Below are 26,084 nucleotides of genomic sequence, written 5' to 3' on the forward strand. Positions count from 1 at the left end.
GAGTCAGTCAATCGTAAATTTTGTCCGCTAGATAGCGGTATTTTCGAAGGAATGCCTCTCCCTTCGACGATAATGTGCTTCATAATCATTCAATAACAACACGTCATTCAGTATACTTTGTACGAGATATGATGTCGTATCGGCGAATTTTAAATATGTGTGTTTTTGCAATCAACAAAAGTACGACAACGAGCACTGTGCGTATAGGAAATACTATTGCCATGACAAATAAAGGAAATGTTGCTTTGTATCGTACTTTTACGAACGATTCCTCTATGAATTGTCCGACCGTTGGTGAGATCGTTGAAAAATGGAGTCACCGATTTGAGAACGAGGCTGTACCAGAACCCGTTGAATCCATCGAACACATCGTCGCACATGTCGTAGGTTTAAAAAAGGTAAAAATATTAATTCTTAAATTTTTTCGTTCACCTAGTCGATTACATTGCATACATTAAAGTTATATATTACTTATAAACCAATCTATTATACTTCAGATCCTGTTTTACCGACAAATTCTCAATATAATTCATGAGAAAATACGCCTTTGTTTTCTAACCTATATGAAATCACATGGCTAAATAATATATACATATGTTTTATACTGTCATGGCGTCCAATATATTCGCACTCTTATTGGCTACTTGCCAAATTGTATATTTTTTACTTTTCCCGCTAATTTTAAACGTGGATTATAAAAGCGCAATCTTTTTTTAATAAGACAAAAGTGTGAAATACTTAGTTTTAAATAGTTCTTTCATGCTTTCTTTGATTTTATTTGACAGCTCTTAGACGTGACGAATTTTCGTGATAAACGACTTACGAAAGATCAGTTGAACGAATTAGAATCACTTTGTCAATGCAGATTGTCCAGGTAAAATGTGATGACTGTACGAAAAATAAAGAAATTTCTTATATGTTGTTTACATCACATTAAATCACGTAATTTCATGAAAATGAAGTCCCACAGGATGCCAGTTCAATATATTATCGGTGAATGGGATTTTCGAGATATTACCTTGAAATTAGTTCCACCAATTTTTATTCCACGTCCAGAAACAGAGATAATAGTTGATATTATTTTAAAAAGAATGAGTTATTTGCACGATGACAATCATGAAATCTTGGAAATCGGTTGTGGTTCTGGCGCGATATCGCTAGCTTTGGCACATTCCTTCAACAAGGTACATTATTTCCTATTAATTAATTACTTAAATGGTAATTAAACAATTAAAAGAATAATGTTATTATTATTGCAGGTGATTAAAATAAATGGGATATCTTTAATCATTTAAAATAGTTCGGAGTAAATTTCATACTATTCTAGGTAAAATGTATAGCAGTCGATACTAATCCACATGCTTGCGATTTAACGAAAGAAAATTGTAGTAAACTAGGGTTGCAAGAAAGAGTAACTGTCATACAAGCAACATTGGAAGAAGATGGTACATTAAAATCTTCTGAAAATATAAATTTTGAAGCTAAAAGTTTCGATTTTATAGTTAGCAATCCGCCATACGTACCAACAAAGGATATATTAAAATTGGAGCCAGAAATTAAAATGTATGTAATTTTATAATTTAGATTATCAAGGTTTAAGAATAGATACATACTTTTTTTTGTTTACTTTTGTTATCTTCTTTCGAATATACGCAGTTATGAAGATTTAAGAGCTTTAGACGGTGGAGAAGACGGATTGAAAATCATCAGACCTCTTATACAATACAGCGCCAAGGCATTGAAACCCGGAGGTCATCTCATTGTCGAAGTGGATCCAGCACATCCCGAGTACATAAGTTTTTTCGTAAAAAAATACGATACTTTAAAACTGCGTTACGAACATACCTATAAAGACTTCTGCAATAACGATCGATTCGTCGAAGTATCTAAAATGGCGTAAAGTATTTTATCGCCATATTTGTTTAAACAAGTATGATACTTTATAGTAATATATTGACTCGTAATTTTCGACCAAAAAAGAAAAAAAAAATGATAGAAGTATAAAAACGTATTATAATATATATTCTTAAATATGATTCTTAATAATGTCGAAAGTTGTTAGGTATCGCGTTAAAATAAAATCGATCAAGTTTTATTTATTCTCATTAATCAAATTTATGTATATTTTAATTGTCGAACGTATTCCATCACGACAGTGCTTTCGTCGCTGTCGGTCGTCAATTGATAATTACTTACAATAATGTGCCTACAAGATCGAGTCATGGTATTTACAATGATACATGTTCAAGACTGATCAAAACAAAATCAGATTTATATAAATTAATGAAAGCTAATGAATAATTTTGTGTGTGTATGTACGTTTTCTTTTCTTTTCTTTTTTTTTTTTTTTCAATACTGACACAAATACGTATATACGCTACGATTTGAAATTATTATCAATATCGATAAATTTAGAAATTAGCTAGCAATCTCACGAAGTAAAAACGGTGTCCCGTAAAATTCAACTGTTTTGTTAATAATTAATTATCGCGGAGAGAACTTTTCCAGTTCTTTCTTAATACTGCTGATTAAAGGTACCGCTGGATCCTCCGGTGAGAGTTGGGAATCTGCTAGGATACGTCTGGTATCCACTTCTGGTAGATTAGGTTTGTGAAACGGACCAGCACTGAGTGGTCTGGAACCCCAAGTACCACGTGTATGACTCGACTGGCCAGTTTCAGGAATGTCCTCTGCCAGATTTATTCTTGACGATACGGATGTGCGAGGTCGAGTATTCAATTCTGCTGGCGACGTTGACGTCGGACTAAAAACAATAATAAAATTTTAAGAAGTAAAAAAAATAGTGTAAGATAGAAATGAAATTAAAAAATTTTTTTCTTACGCATAAATATATAAATATGTAATGTGTGTGTTAAAGTATCTCACCGATCAGAAATAATAATTACTAACCTTCCTTCGTTAAATATCGTGAGAGCATCCGTCGTGCGTACGGCAGAGCTCGGACGCGTATTCGTCGCTTGAAATTCTCTGGACTTGGGGTCTCTGCTTCCGAAGAGGCTGAAGGAGTCCTCGAGGAGTTCGTGGAGGCGTCTCCTTGCACGACCCACGGGACCACCTGATCCCACGAAGATTTGTTCGACGTCCGATATTTCGGACGTACCATTACCTGATAATAATGTAATACTTTTCGAGAGAATGTGCGACCATATGATAACTTCTTTATATTTCAATAACGAAACCGTCACCGAGAGAATCGAAATAACATTATTCTCGATATAATGTTATTTTATTAATTAATTTCAACGAACGACGTTCTTTCGGAAACGGTTGATTCGCTTTCATTTTTAATTTATAGAACGATGAAAAAATTAATTATGAAGTTTTTGAAAAAAGTGTATCGTACCTTCGGTAGATAATCCTTGTCTCTTCAGTGTCCAAACGATAGGCCCAACGACTCCAGGATCTCTAGAGGCACTGGCTGCTCTCGTTAAAAATGTTTCACCTATTTTCTCGGTTCTGTGATGAACGACGTAACCATTGTCTTTGCGTCTTCCACTTTCAGGAGAGTCTACGTCCAAATGCTTGACCTAATCAGACAAAATATTCTTCCAATATCTCTACTACTAAGCTACGGTAGGTCACACGAATGCATTGCTTACTGTTACTGGTTCGAGTACTCTCGAAAGTGGTTCGACGCTTCGCATACTTGGAAATTGCTTGCAAGAAGGCATGGACAGATAAGAACGTGGTGAGACTGGAATCTCTTCTTGCCTCGGATAACCATTCTCAAGAGATTCCAATATCTCTGTATGATCAGCAATAGTATCCATTGAATCTGGAGTTCTAGGTGGATCGATGGCATTTGTTCTTGTCATTCTACTCTGTGTCGTTCTATATTTCATAAAGATTTAATTACTTATTCGCAGAATCACAAATAATATTATTTATATATAATATTATTATTTTATATATAAATTCTCTTACTTTTTATCATTTTTCTTTTTTTTTTTTTTTTTTTTTTCTATTTATTTATTATATTTTTCCTACTCAAAAACAATTTATATTTATTAATATTAATAATGAACAAAAGGTATGGAAAAAAAAAGAATTATTAATTTTAATAATTTCGCATAATCATTGATGGAAACAACGAAATAAATTTTATTTTTATTCAACGATATTGTTTTATTCCAAATAATATAAATAGTTTCAGATCTGCGTATTTAACTTGACGCAGGATTAAATTTTTTTGCAGGATTAAAATAGTGTTTAACAAGTGATTACCTTGTTTTTCTTGAAGATTGTTCCTCGATGCTCCATGGACTAACTGCAGCAGGTTTTTTAGATTCTTCCTCGTTGTCCGTGGAGAACTCGTCGATACTACGATGAAGACTGTCAGTGGTATCAGGAGTTCTCGAAAGGGTTCTTGGTGTTTGCCTTTGACTAGTACCTTCGATCTGCCAAAGAAAGAAACTTTTTAGGGTATGTATCAGCTACTAACACGCAATTTAAATGTTTATTTGGTTCCTAACAACGCTCATTAAAATCGATATCGTCATGCCAATGAAAAAGAGAAAATAAATTCATCTTCATAATATGCCCTTATCCTTTTACACGATTGCGTGTAAACCCTAACAATATTATTTTCTATCTTCTTCCTGACCCATCGAATTCTTTCGTTATCACGCAAAGGGAAACTTTATTACGACTAACTAAAAAAAAAAAAGAAAAAAATAAACTTCCATCATGAGATATAAATGGATAAACCTTATACCAATAATTTGCAATTCAAATGAATTATATACCATTCATATTATCAAGAAATCTGCATTCTAATGCAAATTTGTTATCGTCAATTGGAAAAGATTTGGCAAGAATTTTGTGATAACTTGCATGACGATTTGTTAACCCTATCGATGTCTAAAGTCAAGTTTTAATCTTCTTAGATGCATTATATGCATTTGTAAGCTCGTTTAATATGATAAAATAAATTTGCTTACATACCTTGCCTTCTGAGTCAGGCGTCAAGAAAGCTGTGTTGTCAAGGCCAGAAGTTGGTAGAACATAATCCCGTTCCTTCTTAAGTATACTTTTGTTCGGTGGTGGTACAACAGCACTATGAGCTCGTTTTCTCTTGGCTATTAGAACCAAACCAATAAAGAGTAGGACTAACAAGATTATAGCAGCTCCAGCAGCTCCTACCAGCAACCAAACGTCCCTTTTTCTCGAAAGGGCTAAGGGTCTTGTCTCTTTTAAATATGCTAAAAAATATTCAATAAGTAAATCATTTTCCAAATAAATCGTTACTTCGATTAACGTATTATATATTTATAATTGCTTGCATAGATTTGAAATGTATAATTTCAATGATGACATCTCATTTAATTTGATTATCTCAATTATTTTCGTTGTTTTCAGGAATATATTTCGAGATAAAATTTTTCGCTTCAAAGATAGAAATAAAATGATATAGAAGTCTTTTATCTTTTTTATTTTTTATTTTATTTTATTTTATTTTATTTTATTTTTTTTTTTTTTTTTTTTAATAAAATGTCTTTGTTGCCATAATACAATAGATCTTAATAAAAAAAAAATTCAGGAAATACTATTTTTTTGACTTTTAAATGATTATACAAAAAAAAAAAAAGAAGAAATATCTCGTTTCATTGAGAATACGGACATTAATATTTTGTGAACATCGATTTGATCATCAATTTTTTTCTTTGTTATTGTTGTTGTTTTTTTTTTTTATACTCACGTTCACTTCGAATAATAACAGGTACACCAAGTTCAAGAGCAACTTCTTGAGATGAAAGGAGAGCCATGTCTCTGGCTGCTGTTTCAGCTGGTACAGGTCTTCCACCAAGATGAACGGAATAGATCAGTCTAGTACCTTCGCCCTCTGTTATGCTTGTATTGTGCATCTTAATCTGTACGACACCATCCAAAGAACGTAATTTTGATCGGGCAGTCAAATTGATGCCTTCCTTATTGCCTTCTTCAGTTCGTCTCCAATCGACGGATGATCTTGAACTGAAGTTCAATGGATGCTGATCCTTAAAAATCATCGACGACGAATTTTTAAGGATTACGTCATCGTCTTCCTGTTTGTTCAAATTTCTTAATCGAAGCTTTTTCAAACCCAAATAGTTCAAAGTCGATGGTACTTTTTTCGAAGATCTTTCATTGCCTTCCTCATTTAAATCTTCATGAGTTTTATTGTTATTGAAGACATTATTCAAAATTTCACTGTCGTTGTTACGAAATTTCGAGGAAAATTTTCTTTCTCCTTTCGATACATCGATCATCCTCTCTTCCTTCAGTTCGATTGAACTTTCTGTCGGAATCGTTGGGTTTTCTTTCAATGATTTTCTTAGTATCGTACCAGTTGTCTGAAAAATGATATGATCTTATTATGAAAATTATATTAAAAAAAAAAAATCACTATCATGAAACTACGATACCATCGGATTTCACTTACCATTCGTTCGTGGAATTCACGTTGTTCGGTTGCTCTGCGAGCACGAGGATCGGTCGAGAGAAGACCAAGATGACGTTGTTGTTGCCTTGAAAATGCGGTCCGATAGAGACGAGCCAATTTTAACTCTACTTTCTGTGGTACGGATTCTCCGGCTCGTAAAACGGTCAATAACCAGTACCTTTTTTTCCATAAATATTATAATAAATTTCTTATGCGATTAGATTATATCAGATATATATATATTGGGAATAGTCAAAATTGGACATTCAAACTTTATTACATATTAGTATTATAATAAATAACTAATAAACGTCAAACCAGTTCTTATGTGGAACCAGTTTTTGTTAGTCAAAAGAAAAAAGAAAAAAAAAAAGAATGAAATTACGAAATGCCAAGGGTCCGTAATATTATTTTTTTTTTCTTTTTTTTTCCCTTCTTTTTTTTTTTTCTTTTTTAGATCTTTCGTCGCTAACGTTTCCTTATTACATGATACTGTTAGGAACATATGAAAATATATTACAGATAATTTTTCTTGTTTTTTTTTTCTTTTTTTTTTTCATTTATCTTTTATATAATAGTCATTAATAACCTGGGTCCAGGATCTTCACCAATTAGAATCCCAATGTCTTGGTCCTCGTCCTCATCTAAACGCGGAGTGGGATTAATGCAAGTCGTACATTCAGATCCTTGAGGAGTGGATCCATGTGGTGGTGCAGGTGCTGAAGCACTTTTACCATCGTGATCATTTGGAGAATAAATAGTGACAGTGTGATGAACCGTTCTGGTTTCGTAGAAGGTCAAACCTTGATTTGGATCGACCCATGGTGGTGCGTCATCTATACCAGTCCAAAAAAAGTCTTGTAGATGAACTCGACGACCAGGTAGATGTTCGATCAAAATTATCTCGTCTTCTGCAATTGGAAAACCAAACAAACGTTGACACACAAGAATTTTCTTTTTGTTTTGCATAAATTGATTACTCGTGCCATTCTGAACAAAATAAATAATTCATAACAATGGAGATAATAAATTATTACTAATCAATTATATTACAAAACTACTAAACAATGATAAAGAATCGTAAAAATAAATCGTAATCATCGAACTAAAAAAAAATATATATATATATATATATATAATGATCAAAAGTCATAATCGATGTTTTTATCATTATGATTGAATTTAAAATGTAATTAAAAATGATTACTAATGCGTAAAGATAAATCATAAAAATCGTAATTTTGTTCTTGTGGTAATATTACCAGAGAATGAGAATAAATTAATCGGATAGATTAATTAATTTAAAACAAAGAAAGTATACGATTATAAAAAATAAACAGTATTTAAAAAATTTATACTTTTATAAAGTTTTCTTAATGAAAATTGTGTACTTTAATATGTTGAATGATGTAAATGGTGGAAAACAAAACTCTTTCGATCTTAATCGACGAGAAAGAGCAACGACCTTATACCCCGGCGAGGGTGAACTCGTGTCACGACAACGCTAGGGATGAACCGATCGTCCTCGGAAACGAACCAATGAGCTTCGCTACGCCGCATGTAGACGCGTACCTGTCCTCTTATCACGCGATCTCGTGACAGAGAGACGGCAATGTGTCTCGTAGAAATGAAAAACATCATTTCCTTGCACACAGTCCGGAAAAATATTAGTTTTTAAACGGAAGTTAAAACACTCGTCGGAATACCTTCAACTTCCGCATTCGTTTTTCTTTTTTTCTCTTTTTTAAATACAACCAAAACTTAATGAATGAAGCAAATAGTTACAACTATAAAAAGTATATATATATATATATATATATCTTCCTTTTTATATGGATCAGTTTAGAGATGTAATTAGATCTGATAATAAATAAAAAGTTCTTAATGAATGAAGCAAATAATTACGATTATAAAAAGTATATTATATATATATATATATATATATATCTTCTTTTTTATATGGATCAGTCTAAAGATGTAATTAGATCTGATAATAAAGTTCTAATAATCTCTTTGGTCCCTTTTATTGTACGTTCGACGTGTACATCAATATCGAATGAAACCAATAAATGAATTATGAATATTAAAGATAAATAAATATAACGAAAGGACGAAGCATATTTCATAGTGCAATCATCGATATGTCACACTTGTATGGTAGAATATTTTCTCAAGGGTTATATTTTATGCAACTATACTCTATATTCTACGCGATTATAAGTCTTTAACTGGGTCGAATGAATGGCTTGTCTTTAAAATAGAAAAAACTACGTTTCGTTTTTTCTTTTCTTTTCTTTTATATATATATATATATATATATATATATATATATATATATATATATCAGATAGTAAAGAACCACAAAGAACTGGGTAAAACTATATATATATATATATATATAATATATATATATATATATATATATATTATATATAAATATATATTATATATTATATATAATATTATTTATTATATAATATTATATATTATATATAATATTATATATATAATATTATATATTATATATAAATATATAAATATTATATATAAAGAACCACAAAGAACTGGGTAAAACTATATATATATATATATATATATATATATATATATATATATATATATATATATATATATATATATATATATATATAGTTTTACCCAGTTCTTTGTGGTTCTTTACTATCTGATTTTAATAGTGACTATATCAGTATACTAACCGTTAGAAATCGAGTATCAGTTAAGCCTTTTTTTTTCTTTTCTGTTTATTGCAATTTGAAATAATAATATTTTTCGGTATCGTTAAAATTGATAATTCTAATTGTCAAGCGTAATGGCAAACGTATAAATTTTCATAGATAAGAAAAAAGATTTTTTTTGTTCTTTTTTTTTAGTTAAAAGACAGTTCTTTCTCTTTCCTTTGTTCTGATATATATTTTATCGAACATTCTTAAGAATGAACCAGACGATGTTAGACCCCCTACCCCCCCAAATATTTAATTCATATTCTTCAAAATCGATTTCATTGGATATTTTTTTCCGAGCAAGTCCAAAATGAGGATTATGACATTATGACTTACGGAATTAGCCGAAGTTCATTTTTTCGTCGTATGTTTTTTCTTTTTTTCTTTTTTTTTCTTTTTTCTACGCCGTTAGGACGACCTGGTTTTACGGTCGGTTTGCGTTTCCGGTCCGGAAACTTCGCCGAAGTGTTGTCGTCACAATGTCCAACGCAATTTTGTGCGTATTGAAGTGTCGTTCCGTCGCAAAAATAAAAAATAAGATGAAATCTTAATCGAATCTCGGAATCGATCGATTCTTTTCTTCTTCTTTTTTTCTTTTTTTCTTTTTTTTTTTTTTTTCTTTTCAATAGGCGAATATTACTTCCCTATTTCTAAATAATGTTTCAACTTATATTATCATCATTGAATTATGATTAATCTTTCATTTTCTTTCTTCAAATAAATCGATCGATTTTTCCATATTTTTTTTTTTAAACAGCACACGCGTATATTTTATCGTCGACTTTATGAGCACCACCCACCAAAGATATTTTTAGACGGCAATGGTCAGGAGGTGTTAAATCAATAGAAAACTGAGTTCCTATGGTGAGAATCAGTGAAATTGATTTTGATTAACCCTGAGCCTAAGATATGCATTTTCGCATGATCTCTTGAAAAACCTTTTGCCGTGCGTGCCTTCGCAATGTATTTCTTACTTTACGTTTCAGAAGAAAGGCTAATTGCCTCGTAAAAAATACATCGAGTAATACCGAAAATGTGTTTCGTAAAACACGAATATGTTTGATAGGAGATCGAATGAATTATCGAACGAATTCGTACTTAAGTAGAATTGTAATCATGTTTTCAACAAAATCAGAAAAATCGTTTAAAATTTATTGAAAAAAAAAAAAAAAAAAAAGAAAATATTTCTTATACTTTTAACTTACGAACAATTAATTAACGAATAAAATGAGAATATTAATAATGCTATATATTAATAATAATTAATAATTTAATTAGGATTAAATATTAACGTTAATAATAATCATAATGATAATAATAATAATAATAATAGTAATAATAATAATAATAATAATAATAATAATAATAATAATAATAATAATAATAAAGTTAATAATTCATTTTCTTCGTTGGTTGAAAATAAAATGAATGTATTTACATTTTCTTCTCGTTTCTTTTGTTTTTTTTTTTTTTTTTTAATTCTTTCAATGGAATTCCAAGAGTAACGAAACATATAGATTCGTGACGAATCATCGAACGAATGGCACGCGTCCCACGTGTCGTAAGTATCGTGCCGATAATAATATCGATTACCTGACGCGCACCTGCAGCGAGCGTTGAATTACTTAAGTGTACTACCCTCTAACCTGCCGGAGACTTTCTATCTCTATAGATACATACATATATGCGAATTTAACCGGCGGAACGACGAATGCGAAAATACACGGACAAGGTCGATGGAATTAAAAGCGGAAGTGATATCGTCAGAATACACATACATTAACAATAAACACGTACGTATAACACGGATATGTCTCTATCTATGTTATTCAACTAGACGACAAGAATCGATCGACCACGTGTATCTCAGACGAAATCTCTAAACCCTCTCTATCCCATTGTTTCTCATAAAAATTCAATATGATAAGTTGACAAAATAAAAATCTCATTAACAAATTACGTATCGTTTATAATTTAAGAATGAGGCTTGAGTTAAACTCATTTAAATTATTTAATTTACGATTATTATTCGTAGATATGTACAAAAAATTCGATCTGAGCAAAATAACATTCGATGTATTTATTTAGACGCAAGTCCAATGATTTATAATCACTTTTTAACATTTCCATAAACGTACGTATGACTATAACGAAACAATGATAAATATAACTTATTCAAAACGATCATATCAAACAATACTAAATCCTTCTTAGAGAAAATAAGAAAAATTATATTTTGTATGAAAAAAAAAAAGAAAAAAAGAAATGAAGTTTGTCGTTGTTTTCAAAGGATCAGCTTGATAAACTCGAAAAATATCCAAAGAAGCAATTTGATAAATATTTTGCCCGAAGGTCAAGAAAATGTAGAACTAACCAGCACCAGGTGGCAGAGTAGCTTGAACCCTCGATGTGGTAGAACTTTGTAAAACCAAGATCACAATTTGAACAACGGCACCAAGGGATACGGAAAATGCTGTTCGCACAAAAGTGCAAAACAGCATTGCGCTGGCCGATGAGCGGCCGAGCTCGTGGCCGCGCACCGCTCTACTAAACTATGATCAGGAGATTCGACCCTTACTATACGTTTCCACTTCTCTTTCTCTCTTTCTCTCTCACACACACACATTCATTCTTCGTATAAACGAAGAACTTTACAGTCTAGCTTTATCGAACTTTCAGCTTGTTCTTCGATGAAAATGTCGATGACACTTTTCTTTATGGAGTAATCAACCTAATCGAAAATTAAGCACTTACTTATGTATTCTTTTATTGATCGAAATTGACGTTTCAATAATAGAAAAAAAAAAAAAGAACGGAACGTACAATGACCTCAAAAAATGTAACAAAGCTATATCATAATTTAGTTTTATAAGAAACAATAATTTGAACAGATTTAACATTTGCATTTGTTGTATAAATTTCTACGTGAACACCACAAATAGCTACAGTTCATCCAATTTGTTTGTTAGTAATTGATTGTTAAAATATTTCTTAATATATTCTAAAACAATTGTTTTAACAATTTTTCTTTTTTTCTTTTTAGTCGTTCATCTTAACAAGGGATAAAATTATTTATTGAAAAACAAATGAAAAGTACGACGAGAATGTATTTGTATTTATCTCTTTTTAATCATTACCATACGAACCGTTACTTACAAATCATGCTGTAATTGTGATCCTTTCAGTGAGAGAGTCTGTACGTGTCTGTAATGCGTGTAATGTTTCTTTACGAAAAAGAAAAGAAAGAAAGAAAGAAAGGAGAAGTATCATTATCGTTATAATCGTCCTTAATTTTATCGTTATCATGATTCATTTTTATCATTATCGTACTTATACTCCGTAGTAACGTGCTAAATAATACAAACATAACGTTAATTAAATACATGAGTGTAATAAATCGGGCACTTCAGTAAGGAGAAATAATAATAATAATACGTGGGTTTTTTCTTTTCTTCGCTTTCGTCTCAAGCGACGAGAAAATGTTCGTTTTTTTTTTCTGTTCTGATCTTTTTCTCTCTCGTTCGAGGACAAAAAAAAATACAATATATATATATATATACACATATATATATATATATATATATATATATATATATATATACGAAGTGCGAGGTACATACAAGGCAAATTTGCCATCGCTCCTACCTCCCCCATTCGCTGCATGCATACACATACATATACGTACGTTTGTATTGTACGTAAATACTTGGGCGCGGGCGCGCGCTTTTCGCATTTTATAATATAATACATATACACGGTAATTTATAAGCGCGTTAAAACATGATTGTCGATTATCTATTTACAAAAATTATTTACAAGATCGTTCGATAGAAATTTCGCTATGTCCCTCCATCTCGTTTCTCGATATTACAATACAACGAAATATATGGCCACGGGGTGTACCATCGTTGAATGAACGCGTGCTATATTAGTCGTGATAACGACGATAATTCGACTACGAAGTGACACGACGATAATATTATTACATACACACGTTATATATAAAAACGTCCTATCAAAAATTTTGAATTTGTTTTTTTCACACTCTGTTTTATCGACCGAGTCTCGGCGAGAAAAACGAAAAAAAAAATTTACAATATTACATTCTCGACGAATGGGCCGATCGTTAATAAGTATACACGCATACATACATTGTTCCAACGTGTCGATTTGATCGATAAACTTTGAAAAGTTCGTTTTCTTATTCCTTTTGTTTTTTGTTCTTCTTTTTTTTTTTTATTTCTTTTAATTTTATTTTTTTCCCTTTTTCTTTTACTTTTGCTTTTTTTCTTTTTTTTTCTTTTTTCTTTTTGTTTTTTTTTCTTTTTTTTATTTTTTTTTTTTTGTTGGAGAACGGTCAGTGGTAAACGATAAAAAAGAAAAAAAATAAATTATACATTTTGAGCGGTGCGTACGTTTATTTTAAAAGGCACTTTTTGTCGTTGAGTCTTTCTATCGAGACTCTGAAATAACCGCTTTAATAAAAACAAATACAACAACGTTACGAAAATGGCAGTGCCGAGAGTCAAAGCGAAGTTCAGCCAACCAGGGCATAATCTTTCAATTTCATTTTTATTTTTAATTACTAACTTTTTTTTTTTTTCAAATCGCAGACCAGCTGCGCTCGGTGGGTCGTGTGCTCTGATTCGCAGAGAAAACGAACGGAATAACAGCCAAAAAGAAATAAAAAAGAAACAAAAAAATATAGAGAAAGAGAGAAGAAGAAGAAGAAGAAGAAGAAGGAAAAAAAAGAAAGAAAGAAAGAAAGAAAGAAAGAAAGAAAGAAAGAAAGAACGCGAAAAAAACGCGAATCAATTTAACAAATTAAATTATAGATTTATATCGGCGAATCTCGTCGTTTAAATAACTTATAATTGTCTCGCATATATATATATACACACAGAACGCTTTTTCTAAGTTAAACACATTCCTTCTACTCCGCAAATCGGCCCGTGTGAAAACAAAAAAAAAAAAAACAAAAAAAAACAAAACAAAAAGAAAACGTTGATGAGCGCCGGCAATCGGGTCAAAGTTTTAAGCGACGGTAACGAGATATGTGAGTAGAAAAAGAAAAACAAAACAAAAAGAAAAATAAGATAATAAAAAAATAAATAAAATTACCTTTTTATGACCCTTTACAAACTATTCTCTCGCATGGCACCTAAGATCGATTGAACGCAAAAAAAAAAACAGAATATCAACTTTCCCTAAAAATTCTCGCCATCGTCGCTTTTACGCATTAACGTTCGCATAACGATGTTTTAAATGTTAACGCATTGGCGCTGGCCAAATCGAGACTAATAGAAAATTCGTCGTATCGATACTTAACGCGTTCACTATCCATTTAAGGGCTAGAAATGGTTAACATACCTTGGATCACAATTTGTGAGAAAAATAACGTGAATTATTAATATGTATAATGATAATCTCATCGTGATCATTGGACAGTGAACACATTTTAAGATCAAGGTACAAATAAAGAAGAAGAAAAAAAAATAAAAAGATGGCTGAACGTTAAACTTCGACGCCGAGAACCCTATCAACAACATACTCATATCTCTTTGGCTCCCCGTTGCCATTATCCTCGGAGCCTTTCGAGTCTTCTTTCTGACCATTCTCCGTGGCACGCGAGCTATGATCGCTCGGCCGCCCTTTCGAATTGACGCTTTTGTTCGTGGTGCCACCGTTTGCCAAACGATCCTCTGTCAAACCTACGACACCGGCACTAGTATCGTTACCCATGGCACTAGCACTGCTTCTCATAGCGATTGTGTTACCAATGTTCAATCGCATGGACATGTCTGAGACACTTTCACTAGTTACTGGTTCGGACATGTATCTCCTGTGCAATATCGAGCACGTATCTGTGGACATCATTGAACTTTCTGGATGTAAATCGTCTGGTGGGAGGGCAGGAACGTTCACATTAACACGTGTAAAGAATGCCATTTTTTCTCTACAAGAAAAAAAAAAAAGAAAAAATATATAAAAATAATATTAGAAATAATAACAGAACGAAAGAGATCCTTTTTTTTTTTATAGTTGTACTTACTTAAAAGATATAATGTCGGGCTTCCCTTTCCCGGCCTTTGTCTTTCTCAACTTATATATTTCCTTCGACGTTTTCTTCAACATCTTCTCTACCTTCTTATCTTCCGCACTTTTTCCGTTCCTACCATTTTCAGCTTGTGCCATTAGATTTTGGAACTTGTGATCTTCCAATAACCAACTAGCCAGATCCGTATCACCCTTCTCGCGTGCTTGTTCCAAACGTTGTTTTAATTCTCGCAACCTACTAAGTTCGTCCTGAAGATTGTTCAGCCTGGCGTGTTGCGCTTGAAGATCTAACTCGAGATCTAATGAGGTCCTGGCGGTTGGAGGCAAGTGACTGGACTTCTTTGAGGTTGTTTTACAACTTAAAGCCGACGATGGTCGCCTCCAACGTAATGAACGCCTTTCTACAGAATTTCGTTGAAAGGGTCCACCTCTACGATAGAGTGGCATGCTACTGTCGCTATCGCTTCGATTGAGCTGAAGAAACGAAATTGACGTAGTTTAAAAAATATTTTAATTAAAAAGTTTAATTGAAAATCTACGTGTGAATACTTACACGACAGATGTAATGATTCTTGCTGACAGCAGCACTCGGTGAAAATGTTTGACTTCTCTTTATCACGATAGAATTCTTATCATCGTGAATAGCACCCGGTACCATGCCAGCTGCCGAAAGTTTTCTCTGTTTGCCTTGTTCCGGAATAAAAATACATTCTGTGTTGGTCTCTTTATCCTGAGTCCGTCTTGTTTCTTCGTTAAGCTCTTCTTCCTCCTACACGGGGAATACAACGAGCAATAAAATAAAATTCGATTATTTTTTAAGAAATATTTATAAAATAATAAGTAGTAAAATAAGAGTGTCATATTAACCTCATGCTCTAAAACATCTTCCAGAACGTTATCTTCCATCATGAATTCCACGATGATACCTTCTTCTTCGCTGTCTTCGCTGCCACTGTCAGTACCACCGTCCTCGTCTTCTTCCTCCGGGCTACCCAAACAATTTGCTAGTTCTTCTAGCCTCAAAGATACAGCGGTTTGGAGTTCATCGCAACCTTGATTTCTCGTCAACGTCGACGTTTGAGAACTAATGATAGTACTTTCGTCGCTACTTTCTTCCTTGGTATTTTGTGTTCCACGATAAACCGAAATATCTGACTCCTGTTTGTCGTGCTTAGCCTGTTTCGCTATACTAGTTGAAGCACTATTACCAGTACTGGTACTAGGACTATCGGACGGTTGCATGAAGCGAAAGGAAAGTATGTTGTACCATTTTACGCTCGGCGACTCTGGACTGAAGTCTGCAAGCGAGACTTGGGCGGACCCCTGCAAATGTATACGTAATGAATCAAAGGCTCTATGTCATTTTTCTTGAAAATAAAATGCAAATGAAATGATAACTAGGTAAACTTACCAAGCACTCCTCAAACTCGTTGCCGCTGCACCAAACATTTACCTGCAGCGTCTTTGTATAGAGCTTGTTCAAAGGAACAGCGACCGGAAAAGTTTCGCCGAATGTTGGCTTTCGAAGATCCGTCACTGCTTTTGTACAACACATTTGATTAACAGGTGGTTGCATTGGCAATAACGCCGCCTTTATATATCTGAAATTTAAAAACAAAAATTTTATAAAATATCAATTATTTGCATACATACAATATTTTTTCTTTTTTCAAATAAAAAAAAGAATTCGATGCGTAAAACGATTCTAATTGATCAAATTTTTCGCATGATCGAAGTTCATTAATGTATATCGTAGCCAAAACGATAAAACGAGATCAACGTTAGCACAATGCGTCCGGAGGTTACGTAACGAAGGTGAACGTGACGTTCACTGGGCAATGATCCCGGTATACGGCCGAGTATTTCATAATTGCATTCCAGTTTTAAATACATTGCGAGCTCGATAGCAGGAGATCAACTTGATTACGACACCAAAAATGCCTGACGATTAGATTGAACGATAGCGACGAAAAAGAAAATTACTCACACTTGTGCATTGTTCGGTATAAAAAGGGCAGCCAGATTTCGTGCACGTTCGATGCCAATATGAAGGAGGCCATCGCTCATTGAGTACCTGGAGAAAGATATTTCTTCAATTAATAAAACATAACACTTCGTGCGAAATTTCATTGCCATTCCTTTAGCCAACGACGTTCTAATAAAAGCTAGAAAAATACCTACCTAAGTTTAATCTGTACTTGGGCCGTTTCTAAACTCATTTCACCAGATATAAGAGGATCGACATCTCCGATTAATCCAGAAAGCCTTCGACGATTCGATGCCTCGAAGACACCTGAATCACCGGCAACGCTTTCGTCGGAAACAGCAGCAGAAACGGATCTGGTATTCGTGCCAGAACTACTAGCCCTAGAACGTATACCCGTAGGTGGTGGTGTCTCGCTGATAGGCGATAAAGGTGGTGGTTCTTGTAATTGCATGGTACATCCAGGAAGGGTTGCAGCAGGCCTACCTAGGCCGCTACCTTGGGACATGTTGCCTGATTGTAATTCGACGGGAGGATGGGGACCAACGACGAGTTTGAGGCGATCATGAGGAGGAAGAGCAGCCTGCTCTTGAGACGTGCTTTGTTGCTGACTTAGCCTGAGTTCGGCCAATCTATCCTCGAGTTGACTACCATCCAAATGAGCACAGGAAGGAACACTCGATGATAAAACTGACCTCTGTTGTCTCCTCTGTAGTTCCACTTGCTCGTATGCAGGCGGTGGACCCATAGGAGCATTTTCGTAAAGGGGCGAAACCGGTGGACTAACGCTCGAAAGACTCGACCGTGGCGAAAGACTGGGTTGAGATCTACCCGGAGAAGGTGTACTAACGTGATTGTTCTGTTCCGAGCCTCTCAGTAATCGTTCGACACGCCTATGTAAATCAACCATATCAACTGGTCGATCTTGTTGCGAGCTGACGGATCCCAAGCACTGTGGTCCACCGTAAATATCGGTGAAACTAAGTCCAGAACTGAGAGATCCTTTACTACTCGTCGTACTAAGGCTACCGAGACTCGAACTACTGCTCACGGATAGCGTACTAGCACTGAGACTCTTTAATTGTCCCTCCAACATCGCCATCGAACGCAAAGCGTCTCTCAGCTGTTGAAGCAACATTTGTTTTTCTTCATGCAATCTCACCCTGTCCGTGATCGTTTTGTTTGACAATTCTAGGGCGTTATTAAGATCTTGTTCGAGACGTCGTATCTCGCACTGTATCTTTTTCATGTCCTGTTGAGTCCTCGTCCTTGGAGTTATACTACGTAACTCTCTCAGCAACTGTTCCTTCTCCTGAAAGAGTAGCAACTTGTCCTTGTCGCTTTCTGTCTGACCAGGAGTCACTTTCTCTTCAAGATCGGCCAGCTGCTGTTGAATATGTTGTATCCTCTTCCTCGCCTCGTCGTACTGTAGCCTCATTCTTGCCATTTCGGCAAGCCTCGTACCAATTGGCACCAATTCGCCGGAAAGATCTGTTTGAGAGGCGGTACTGAGCTTTTCCTGTGGTAAACTCAGAGTACTAGCCTCCGGGCTACCCTCACAGAGTTGCAGCCTCGTTAACTCGTCTTTTAATTGTGCCAATGATTGCATCAATTCGGCCTTTTCTTTTTCACCGGAACTCAAAGACTTTTGAATATTACGTAGCTCTGTCATGATCGCCTGAGCTTCCGTAATATTGTAACAACCTCCATGATGACCGCTCAACTTTTGTTCAACGCTATAAACAAAATTAAAGAGAAAACGATCAATATCAAAAGGCATAATCAGGATATTCGTATATTCGTTGATGTCATCAAAATTAATCATTTGTCATATATTTAACGTTTCAAAAAGTCTCGTGATTTAATATTTACAACGAAGATACACGGAAAGAGTCACAAGTAAGAATGATAAACCAGACAATTCGAGATAATAAACGGCCCATGACTACTGAGCAAAAATAATTGCCCACTTTCTCTCTATATGCTTTTAAAATTGTAGTTTATCAGGTAATAATAACGTGAATCGTTTGTACCTAGCAAGTGTGTCGACTCCTCGTTGCGTGCAGTTCATCTCCGCTCGAATTTGTTCGAGTTCTCGTTTAAGCCGGGACACTCGGCTCCTCGCGAGCGCGACATCGGATTTCAGTAGATCTGGATCGTACTTGGTGCTCAACGAACTCGAGCTGGAACATACTGTGGAAGAGAAAGAAAATGTATACTTACGTCAACTCGAAATATCTTGCTGGATAATATGAGTCTAGCAGGAAGTCCAGAATACATACAAACAGCAGACATTTAATTATTAATGAAAGAATACAGTGATTCTGGTGAATGATATTAAAGCTGGTACTTACAGCTGGTACGCGATGCACCAAGCGTCGTTAGAGCGTTGTTGAGGTGATTGTACTCATCTTGAGCCAGACACAGCCTCTGTTGCTTCACGTCGTAAATCTCCTTCTTTGCCTGCAACATGATTATTTTGGAACCGTTACAGGAACGATAGCGAACGATAAATATGCTGAGAATAGACGAATGGAATAATGATCGAATGACGATGGAAAATTATTGCAAATTTCGAATTTGAACTTTCAACGAATCACGTACTATGAAGATTCAAGCTCTATAATCCGATTATTATTTTCAATAATGTAAATGATCAGAACGTATAGAAGCACATAACATATATAGAGGTTTCGTTGTTAACACCATACACCATATATATAAAAAAATAATTCACTATTATACATCAAAGTTATTTTTATCGAAACAATGTATTCAGAGAAGGATCATCGGATCAAAAGGATCTTAGGTAACTGTAAACTTTCCATTTAACATTCCAAACTTTCCACTCGACCGTTCTCTAACCCATTCAGTTTCTCGCTTAACGAAATGATCCGGTCAAGAACATAAGATAAAAGGATAAAACGTTTATCTATAATTCCTCAGTCGTAAATTTCAATGAAATATTTATTCACTTTCGTCAGGATGAAAAGAGCACCCTTGGAAAAGCCGTACGTAAAAACACGATACGAGCATTCACTCGGAGGCACAACGAATTTTTTTTTAACCATCTCCTTTCAACAGTAAGAGATAAGAAATTTACGACCGTTAAAGCGGCATCCTAAAAAACACTTTGGAACATAATTCGTCCGCCTCTCGTTTAAATCCGATTCTCAGTAATAGCCCGAGGGCAAACATCAAACTGTAAATCGGAATTCGAAGTAGGGGCGTGTATTCAGCGAGACAAGTATTAAGAAACCAAAATGAATATCAAAGAACGAAAATGACGAAACCTAGCACTATAGTGCGAAGCACAAATAATCGTAGAAATATCAAAGAAACACCTGGTCCCTTACATATTCGCAATAATAATAGGCAGTAGCGTCAGTGTCATCTTGCCGATGACACTGTTCCCAATAAAAACGTTGAATCTGCTCATCATTCTCATAATCGTTATGGTAACACATTCTCATTCGATACTGAGAGACGACGTTCTCGTAGATCTGTTCCTGTTGGTGTTGAAAGTATTGCTGCTGGTGCTGGTGTTGGTGCTGGTGTTGATGCTGGTGCTGGTGCTGGTGCTGGTGCTGGTGCTGGTGCTGGTGCTGATGTTGGTGCTGGTGCTGGTGCTGGTGCTGGTGCTGGTGCTGGTGCTGGTGCTGGTGCTGGTGCTGATGCTGGTGCTGTTGTTGCGGCTGCTGTTGTTGAATGTCACGATGTTGTTGCTGGCGTTGTTGGACGAATCGGTGATTTAGACGGTGGTATTGCTGATGATAATTATCGACGTACGTGCGGTACTGGTGCGCCGGTACGAGTACACAGAGAGTGTACTGACGGTCCATGCCGGGTACACAGAGTACTGGCCACGAAGCTCACGCTACGCGATATTTCCTTTCTCCTCCGTCACCTCCACCTTCGACTCTTCTTCTTCTTCTTTCTCCTCTCCACCTTCACCTTCTTCTTCTTCTTCTTCTTTCTGTTCTTCTACCTCCTCCTAGTCCTTTTCTTCGTCTTCTTCGTTTACTTCTTACTCCTCCACCAGCAATTTCACCATTCCTTCTCTTCTTCCACTTGTTTCTCTCTCTCTCTCTCTCTCCTCTACCTCCTCTTTCGCAACGCCGTCGAACGCGTGTCTCTCCTCTTCTCCTCACCTCATCTTCGCGAAGGCCTTTTCGAGACTGGCCGGTTTACGGGGCCCGAAATTCCGATCCCCACCTCTGTGGGTCTCAATTTTTAAGGGATCCCACCTTTTTCACTTTTTTTGCCTTCTCTTCCTTCGTTTCTTGTAGCACGAGTTCTCTCTCTCTCTCTCTCTCTCTCTCTCTCTCTCTCTCTCTCTCTCTCTCTCCTCCTCCTCCTCCCTTACTACTCCTTCTTCTGGTTCCTTCTTCCCTCCCTACCTCCCTTATCCTTCTCCCCACCATCAACACCAGCTGACTCCTTCTTCTTCGTCTTCTTACTTTACCTTCTTCTTCCAAGACGCTCTCTTCTCCGTGGTTCTTCTTCTTCTGCGTATTCTTCCTCTTCCCCCCTCTTACTCGTTCTCTCTCTCTCTCTTTTTCTCTTGTTCTCCCTCTATTCGTGGCGGCCTCAAATGCCTGTTTCTTACCCACTATAAAAAGGCGGTCCTCATCTCCTCGGCCCCACAGGACCGTCCCAACGTAAACTCCGTGCCACCTCCCTCCCATCCATCCATTCTTCTCCAACCGACCGAATATATCTAGGAGGAGGAACTAAGCCGAACAAAAGGCTTTTTTGGGGGATACCATGCCGATGAGCTACCGGAAATACGCCTCTAGACAGAGACTCTCTACATGGTCAAACTTTAGTTCATTTGTATTCAAAATCATGATATCAGTATTTCAATTCTCGTTAAGATTATGTCTGAAAATATTTAATTCTGTTGATTCTTTCGAGCGATATGTTTGAACTGATACCAAAAACTTTTAATTAATGGTAACGCAACAGGATCAATTATTTTATCGAAAGAATAAATTACAACTGACATTCCGAAAATTCCAGAACAGAGATACGAGCATATCTCAATCACATGTATTTTTTACTTTAGAATAGAAGATACTTAAGGAATCGTAAAAGACAAGCGCCATTAAAAAAACGGGTTATAAAATTTCAATTAAATTAAGCATGAAACTCTAGACACAAATTCCTAGATAATTTCCTAACCATATCGAAACAACAAGCTTTTTTAAAGCAAATCGAATCATTGGGGAGACAAAAGGCTCCTACTGTGGTGGAAAAGAAGGCCCTGTTCTCGCGGCGTTGGGGAGCACCTTTGGCATTCTAGTGGGTGCGCGTTCTTTTAATCGGCGTGGAATGTGAAATGCAGGGCGCCGCGGGCATAGGCCCACGATCCTGTCGTAGCTGGCGATCCCCGTGTGGTGCTGATGATGATACTAGTGGTGGTGGTGGCGGTAGTAGTGGTGGTGATGTTAGTGATTCCAATGGTGGTGGGAGAACGGCGAGGTCACGGTACGACCCTGCTGAACGTGCTCCCATCTCCGGGAGAGCCCAGAGAGTAGTAGAACCGACCTTGAGTCGCGCATTATGCCCTGTCCTTGTTGGAATTTCTGGGGCCCTGACTGGGCCCCGTCGACCCTCACCACTACCACCCCAGATAGCATAGTACTACATAACATACTTGTACCTCTACATACTCCTTTTCCGTGCCACTCTTCAGCACCAGCTATACCAGTACCAGTGCCAGTACCAACAGCAGCACCAAGAGCAACAGCAACACCAACAAGAGCAGCAACTGCTCTCTTCAGAGAGAGAGAGAGAGAGAGAGAGAGAGAGAGAGAGAAAGAGAGAGAGAAAGAGAGAAAGAGAGAGAGAGAGAGAGAGAGACCATCAAAGCCATGCCAATGGAGACTCGCTCGCTCGCGCGCATATTTCTTGGTCCGCACTATTATTGTCGAGGGAAGCCGCAGATGCTATCGAGTACGAGCCGGTTCGCTCGCCTCGCGGAAGGAGGCCCTTATTTTTTACCTTTCCCCCTCGTACTCTTATTCCTCCTCTTCGCTTTCTTCTTTCGATCCTTCGCCACGCACCTTTCCTCTTCCGTCTCGACTTTATTTCCAAGTCTCTTTTACTCTTACTCTTTCTCTTTCTCTTTCTAGAGAAGGAGGAGAAGAAGAAGAAGAAGGAGGATCTACTTCGAAGGTATCTTTTTTCAACGGAGTTTGTAAAACCCGTCGATACGTAGAGACTGAAACATTGGCAAGATTCGCGTGGAAGCGGTACCGGTACCCCTAGGCCGAATGCCTCAACGATCCTCACTGAATTCCATTCCGTCGAACGGTCTTCTAAGTTCTATACTACCGCTGCTACTACTACTACTACTACTACTATTACTGTGCTAGTGTACTATAGTATACCACAACCCTGCAAGAGTACCGTAGAACGACAGAGGCCGTTGGTCCTTGATCCCAACCCAGATTTTCCTGTTTCTTTTAACATTGACGAGATTATTTATCTCTCACTTCAAAATGAAATGGATACTAATATATTAAAGTATATTCTTGGAGAGGACAGTCTTCTCTTTGATAAGACTCGTTCTTAGAGGAAACGCTTTCTCAATAATGTTGAAACTCGAATCTCTAAGCTCGAGAAAACACGTTTTGGAATTTCTTCGTTACCACCGAATACCAGTAATATATAACATACGTTCTTTCTTTCAACATTAAATCTTTCTACCACCTACGATAGTGCTTAAGTATGCCATGAATCCCGTACAGTGCTATCCGTTACTTCATCTTGCGAAGACACACACTCTTTCTCTTTCTCTTCCTATCTTCAAAGAAACGAACCAAGAACCAATTACCAAGAATTCAGCAATGTATGTATCTTCCACACTAAAGATTTTGAAGTATTTCAGAAACAAATTCATGGAAACCAAAAATGATTAGTTAACTCGAGAAGAAAAAATGTAAAGAAATATAAAAAAAATATATATATATACGCAATAGTACACATAGAGACCTAATGTATTAATGTAGCATTGAAGTAGCAATGAATGCTGTACGATATTCTAAGGATAAAATGCACGCACTTGCACGAAGTAAAAGAAAGAGACAGAGATGGAAAGTAACAATAATAATAGTAACAGTAGTAATGGTACTAGCAGTTTTGTAGTAGTGTAGTAGTAATAGCAGTAGTAGTAGTAACATTTGTAGTAGCAGTAGTAGCAGTAGTAGTAGTAGTATAGTAATCGTAGTATAGTAATAGTAAGAAAGGAAGGTAGAAAAGAGCAGAAAGAAAGAGAAGGAGGGAGAGAGAGAGAGGGACAGAGAGAGAGAGACCAGTCGTGAAGGAAAAGGAGGAGGGAATGGAATGCAGCCGAGTGAGGAATTCCGGCCCCTCCCGCATATTTATCTGAACGTGGCTCGACGGAGCCTGGACGGAGCCTGGACGAAGCCTGGACGAGGCCTGGACAAAGTATTCTCGATGGGGCCTGGATGGGGCCTCGATGAGGCCTCGCTGAGCAGGAGCCTTACCCCCACTACTGAACAGCACGAATGGCAGCTTCTCCGACTCGAGGCCCCTTTTATAGCTCGCGCTAACCACCGCCCTGGCTCCTACGTAGAACAGAGAGATGGATGGATAGAAGGATAACCGGATGACGGATAGACAGAGAGGGAAACCTCACGAGGTCAATGTCAATTCTATATGAACGGAACTGTATCCTACGCTAATTTCGCAATCCAAGCGAAATTTTTTCTTTCTTTCTTCCTTTCGCCTGCACCAATTTTATTATATCGAATCTTTCGAATTCGACGATGGCAATTAATAAAGTTATTTTCTTACGTATACGAACGTAGAATCTCTTTTGTTCGTATGGAGAAATTTTTTGGATCATACGAATTGTTTTGCCTTTCCAAGGATCTTCTTCAACCATTAGTCTTAGTTAACTATCAAGGATAACGGAAGATCGGGGGTAGCTTCAAGAAACGATGAGGCTTGATTACGCATACCTATCCGATTACACGAGGGACGAAAATCGAGCGGATGCGAGAAAAATAACTGCGACCTTCTAAGGTTCTAAGGTTTCCTCTTGGACGTGACTTTTGTGGAAGATTGGACTCAAACCGATCCGAGGGGCTCGCTCGATGAGAGCTACCGTCGACGGAGGAACCAGCTCTGAGATTAAAATGATTAGGTTTAGGAGGCTGGATGCTACCGGGTGCTCACGTGATCGCCCTGTGGCTACCGAATTCCGTATGAAATGGGTCTCGTGCCTCTTGACTCGAGAGAAAGAGAGGAAGAGAGAGAGAGAGAGAGAGAGAGAGAGAGAGAGAGAGAGAGAGAGAGAGAGAGAGAGAGAGAAAGAGAGAAAGAGAGAGAGAGAGAGAGAGAGAGAGAGAGAGAGAGAGAGAGAGAGAGAGATAGAAAGAGAGATATAGGAACCCCGAACAACACGATTACCTCAAGACGATGACGAAAAAGCAAAACGAAGCTCTATAGTGATCAACGGACTCGTATAATCTTATCGATAGAATATTTAAAATGATTAACAATACTCAATGTTATGCCATCGACATATAATCGAAAAAAAAGGGGAGGAAGATACAGAAATAGACATGGTCGAAGAGGCAATGAAATTTATTTACGAAATTATAACAAAGAAAATAAGAAGAAGAAGAAGAAGAAGGAAAAAAGTCAAGAAAAATGTCAATATTATTAACGATAAAATAGAAACGATCGATATTGAAGATGATAACGGATCAAATAAGTGGTTGAATGACTTTAAAAATAATATCTACTTCGATTGCATTGTATAAGGACGATACAATTTCATACAATATTATTATCAAATGCGATAGAAGTATCACGCGACTACTTT

At 36.2% G+C, this 26,084-nt stretch overlaps 3 protein-coding genes across 6 annotated transcripts in view; 1 reads left to right on the plus strand and 2 right to left on the minus strand.

Annotated features, from left to right (window-relative positions):
- The first annotated feature begins 34 nt into the window (after positions 1-34).
- HemK1 (HemK methyltransferase 1) lies at positions 35-2,675 on the plus strand. 2 transcript variants are annotated; one of them, XM_035885882.2, is made up of 6 exons: positions 44-398; positions 786-874; positions 971-1,184; positions 1,328-1,563; positions 1,657-1,788; positions 2,535-2,675. In XM_035885882.2, exons 1-6 carry the CDS (start codon positions 129-131, stop codon positions 2,554-2,556), a joined length of 963 nt encoding a protein of 320 aa, XP_035741775.2. In that variant the 5' UTR covers positions 44-128; the 3' UTR covers positions 2,557-2,675. The 2 variants fall into 2 exon arrangements, with proteins under 2 accessions (XP_035741774.2, XP_035741775.2); XM_035885881.2 differs by lacking the exon at positions 2,535-2,675 and having other exon boundaries at positions 35-398; positions 1,657-2,349.
- LOC118450252 (uncharacterized) lies at positions 2,448-12,038 on the minus strand. Of its 2 annotated transcripts, none has more exons than XM_035885880.2 (10): positions 11,558-12,033; positions 7,032-7,353; positions 6,443-6,620; positions 5,720-6,353; positions 4,966-5,222; positions 4,246-4,418; positions 3,621-3,852; positions 3,365-3,548; positions 2,911-3,127; positions 2,448-2,764 (listed from the first exon to the last, which is right to left on the minus strand). In XM_035885880.2, exons 1-10 carry the CDS (start codon positions 11,682-11,684, stop codon positions 2,485-2,487), a joined length of 2,604 nt encoding a protein of 867 aa, XP_035741773.2. In that variant the 5' UTR covers positions 11,685-12,033; the 3' UTR covers positions 2,448-2,484. The 2 variants fall into 2 exon arrangements, with proteins under 2 accessions (XP_035741773.2, XP_085512547.1); XM_085656421.1 differs by having other exon boundaries at positions 2,625-2,764; positions 2,911-3,144; positions 11,558-12,038.
- Positions 12,039-13,539: 1,501 nt separating this feature from the next.
- kibra (WW and C2 domain containing protein kibra) overlaps positions 13,540-26,084 on the minus strand; it is a 59,305-nt gene continuing 46,760 nt past the window's right edge. For both annotated transcript variants that reach the window (XM_085656420.1, XM_035885879.2), the window contains 9 exons: positions 19,579-19,687; positions 19,258-19,417; positions 17,422-18,960; positions 17,228-17,314; positions 16,652-16,841; positions 16,108-16,563; positions 15,794-16,009; positions 15,236-15,714; positions 13,540-15,139 (listed from right to left, as the gene is read on the minus strand). In XM_085656420.1, the coding sequence (XP_085512546.1) occupies positions 14,698-15,139; positions 15,236-15,714; positions 15,794-16,009; positions 16,108-16,563; positions 16,652-16,841; positions 17,228-17,314; positions 17,422-18,960; positions 19,258-19,417; positions 19,579-19,687 (3,678 nt within the window). In that variant the 3' untranslated portion in view covers positions 13,540-14,697. The remainder of the gene's footprint in view (positions 15,140-15,235; positions 15,715-15,793; positions 16,010-16,107; positions 16,564-16,651; positions 16,842-17,227; positions 17,315-17,421; positions 18,961-19,257; positions 19,418-19,578; positions 19,688-26,084) is intronic.

The sequence above is a fragment of the Vespa mandarinia genome, chromosome 4 (genome assembly GCF_050613455.1).
Source record: "Vespa mandarinia isolate Hongniang chromosome 4, ASM5061345v1, whole genome shotgun sequence".
Taxonomy (NCBI): Eukaryota; Metazoa; Arthropoda; class Insecta; order Hymenoptera; family Vespidae; genus Vespa; species Vespa mandarinia.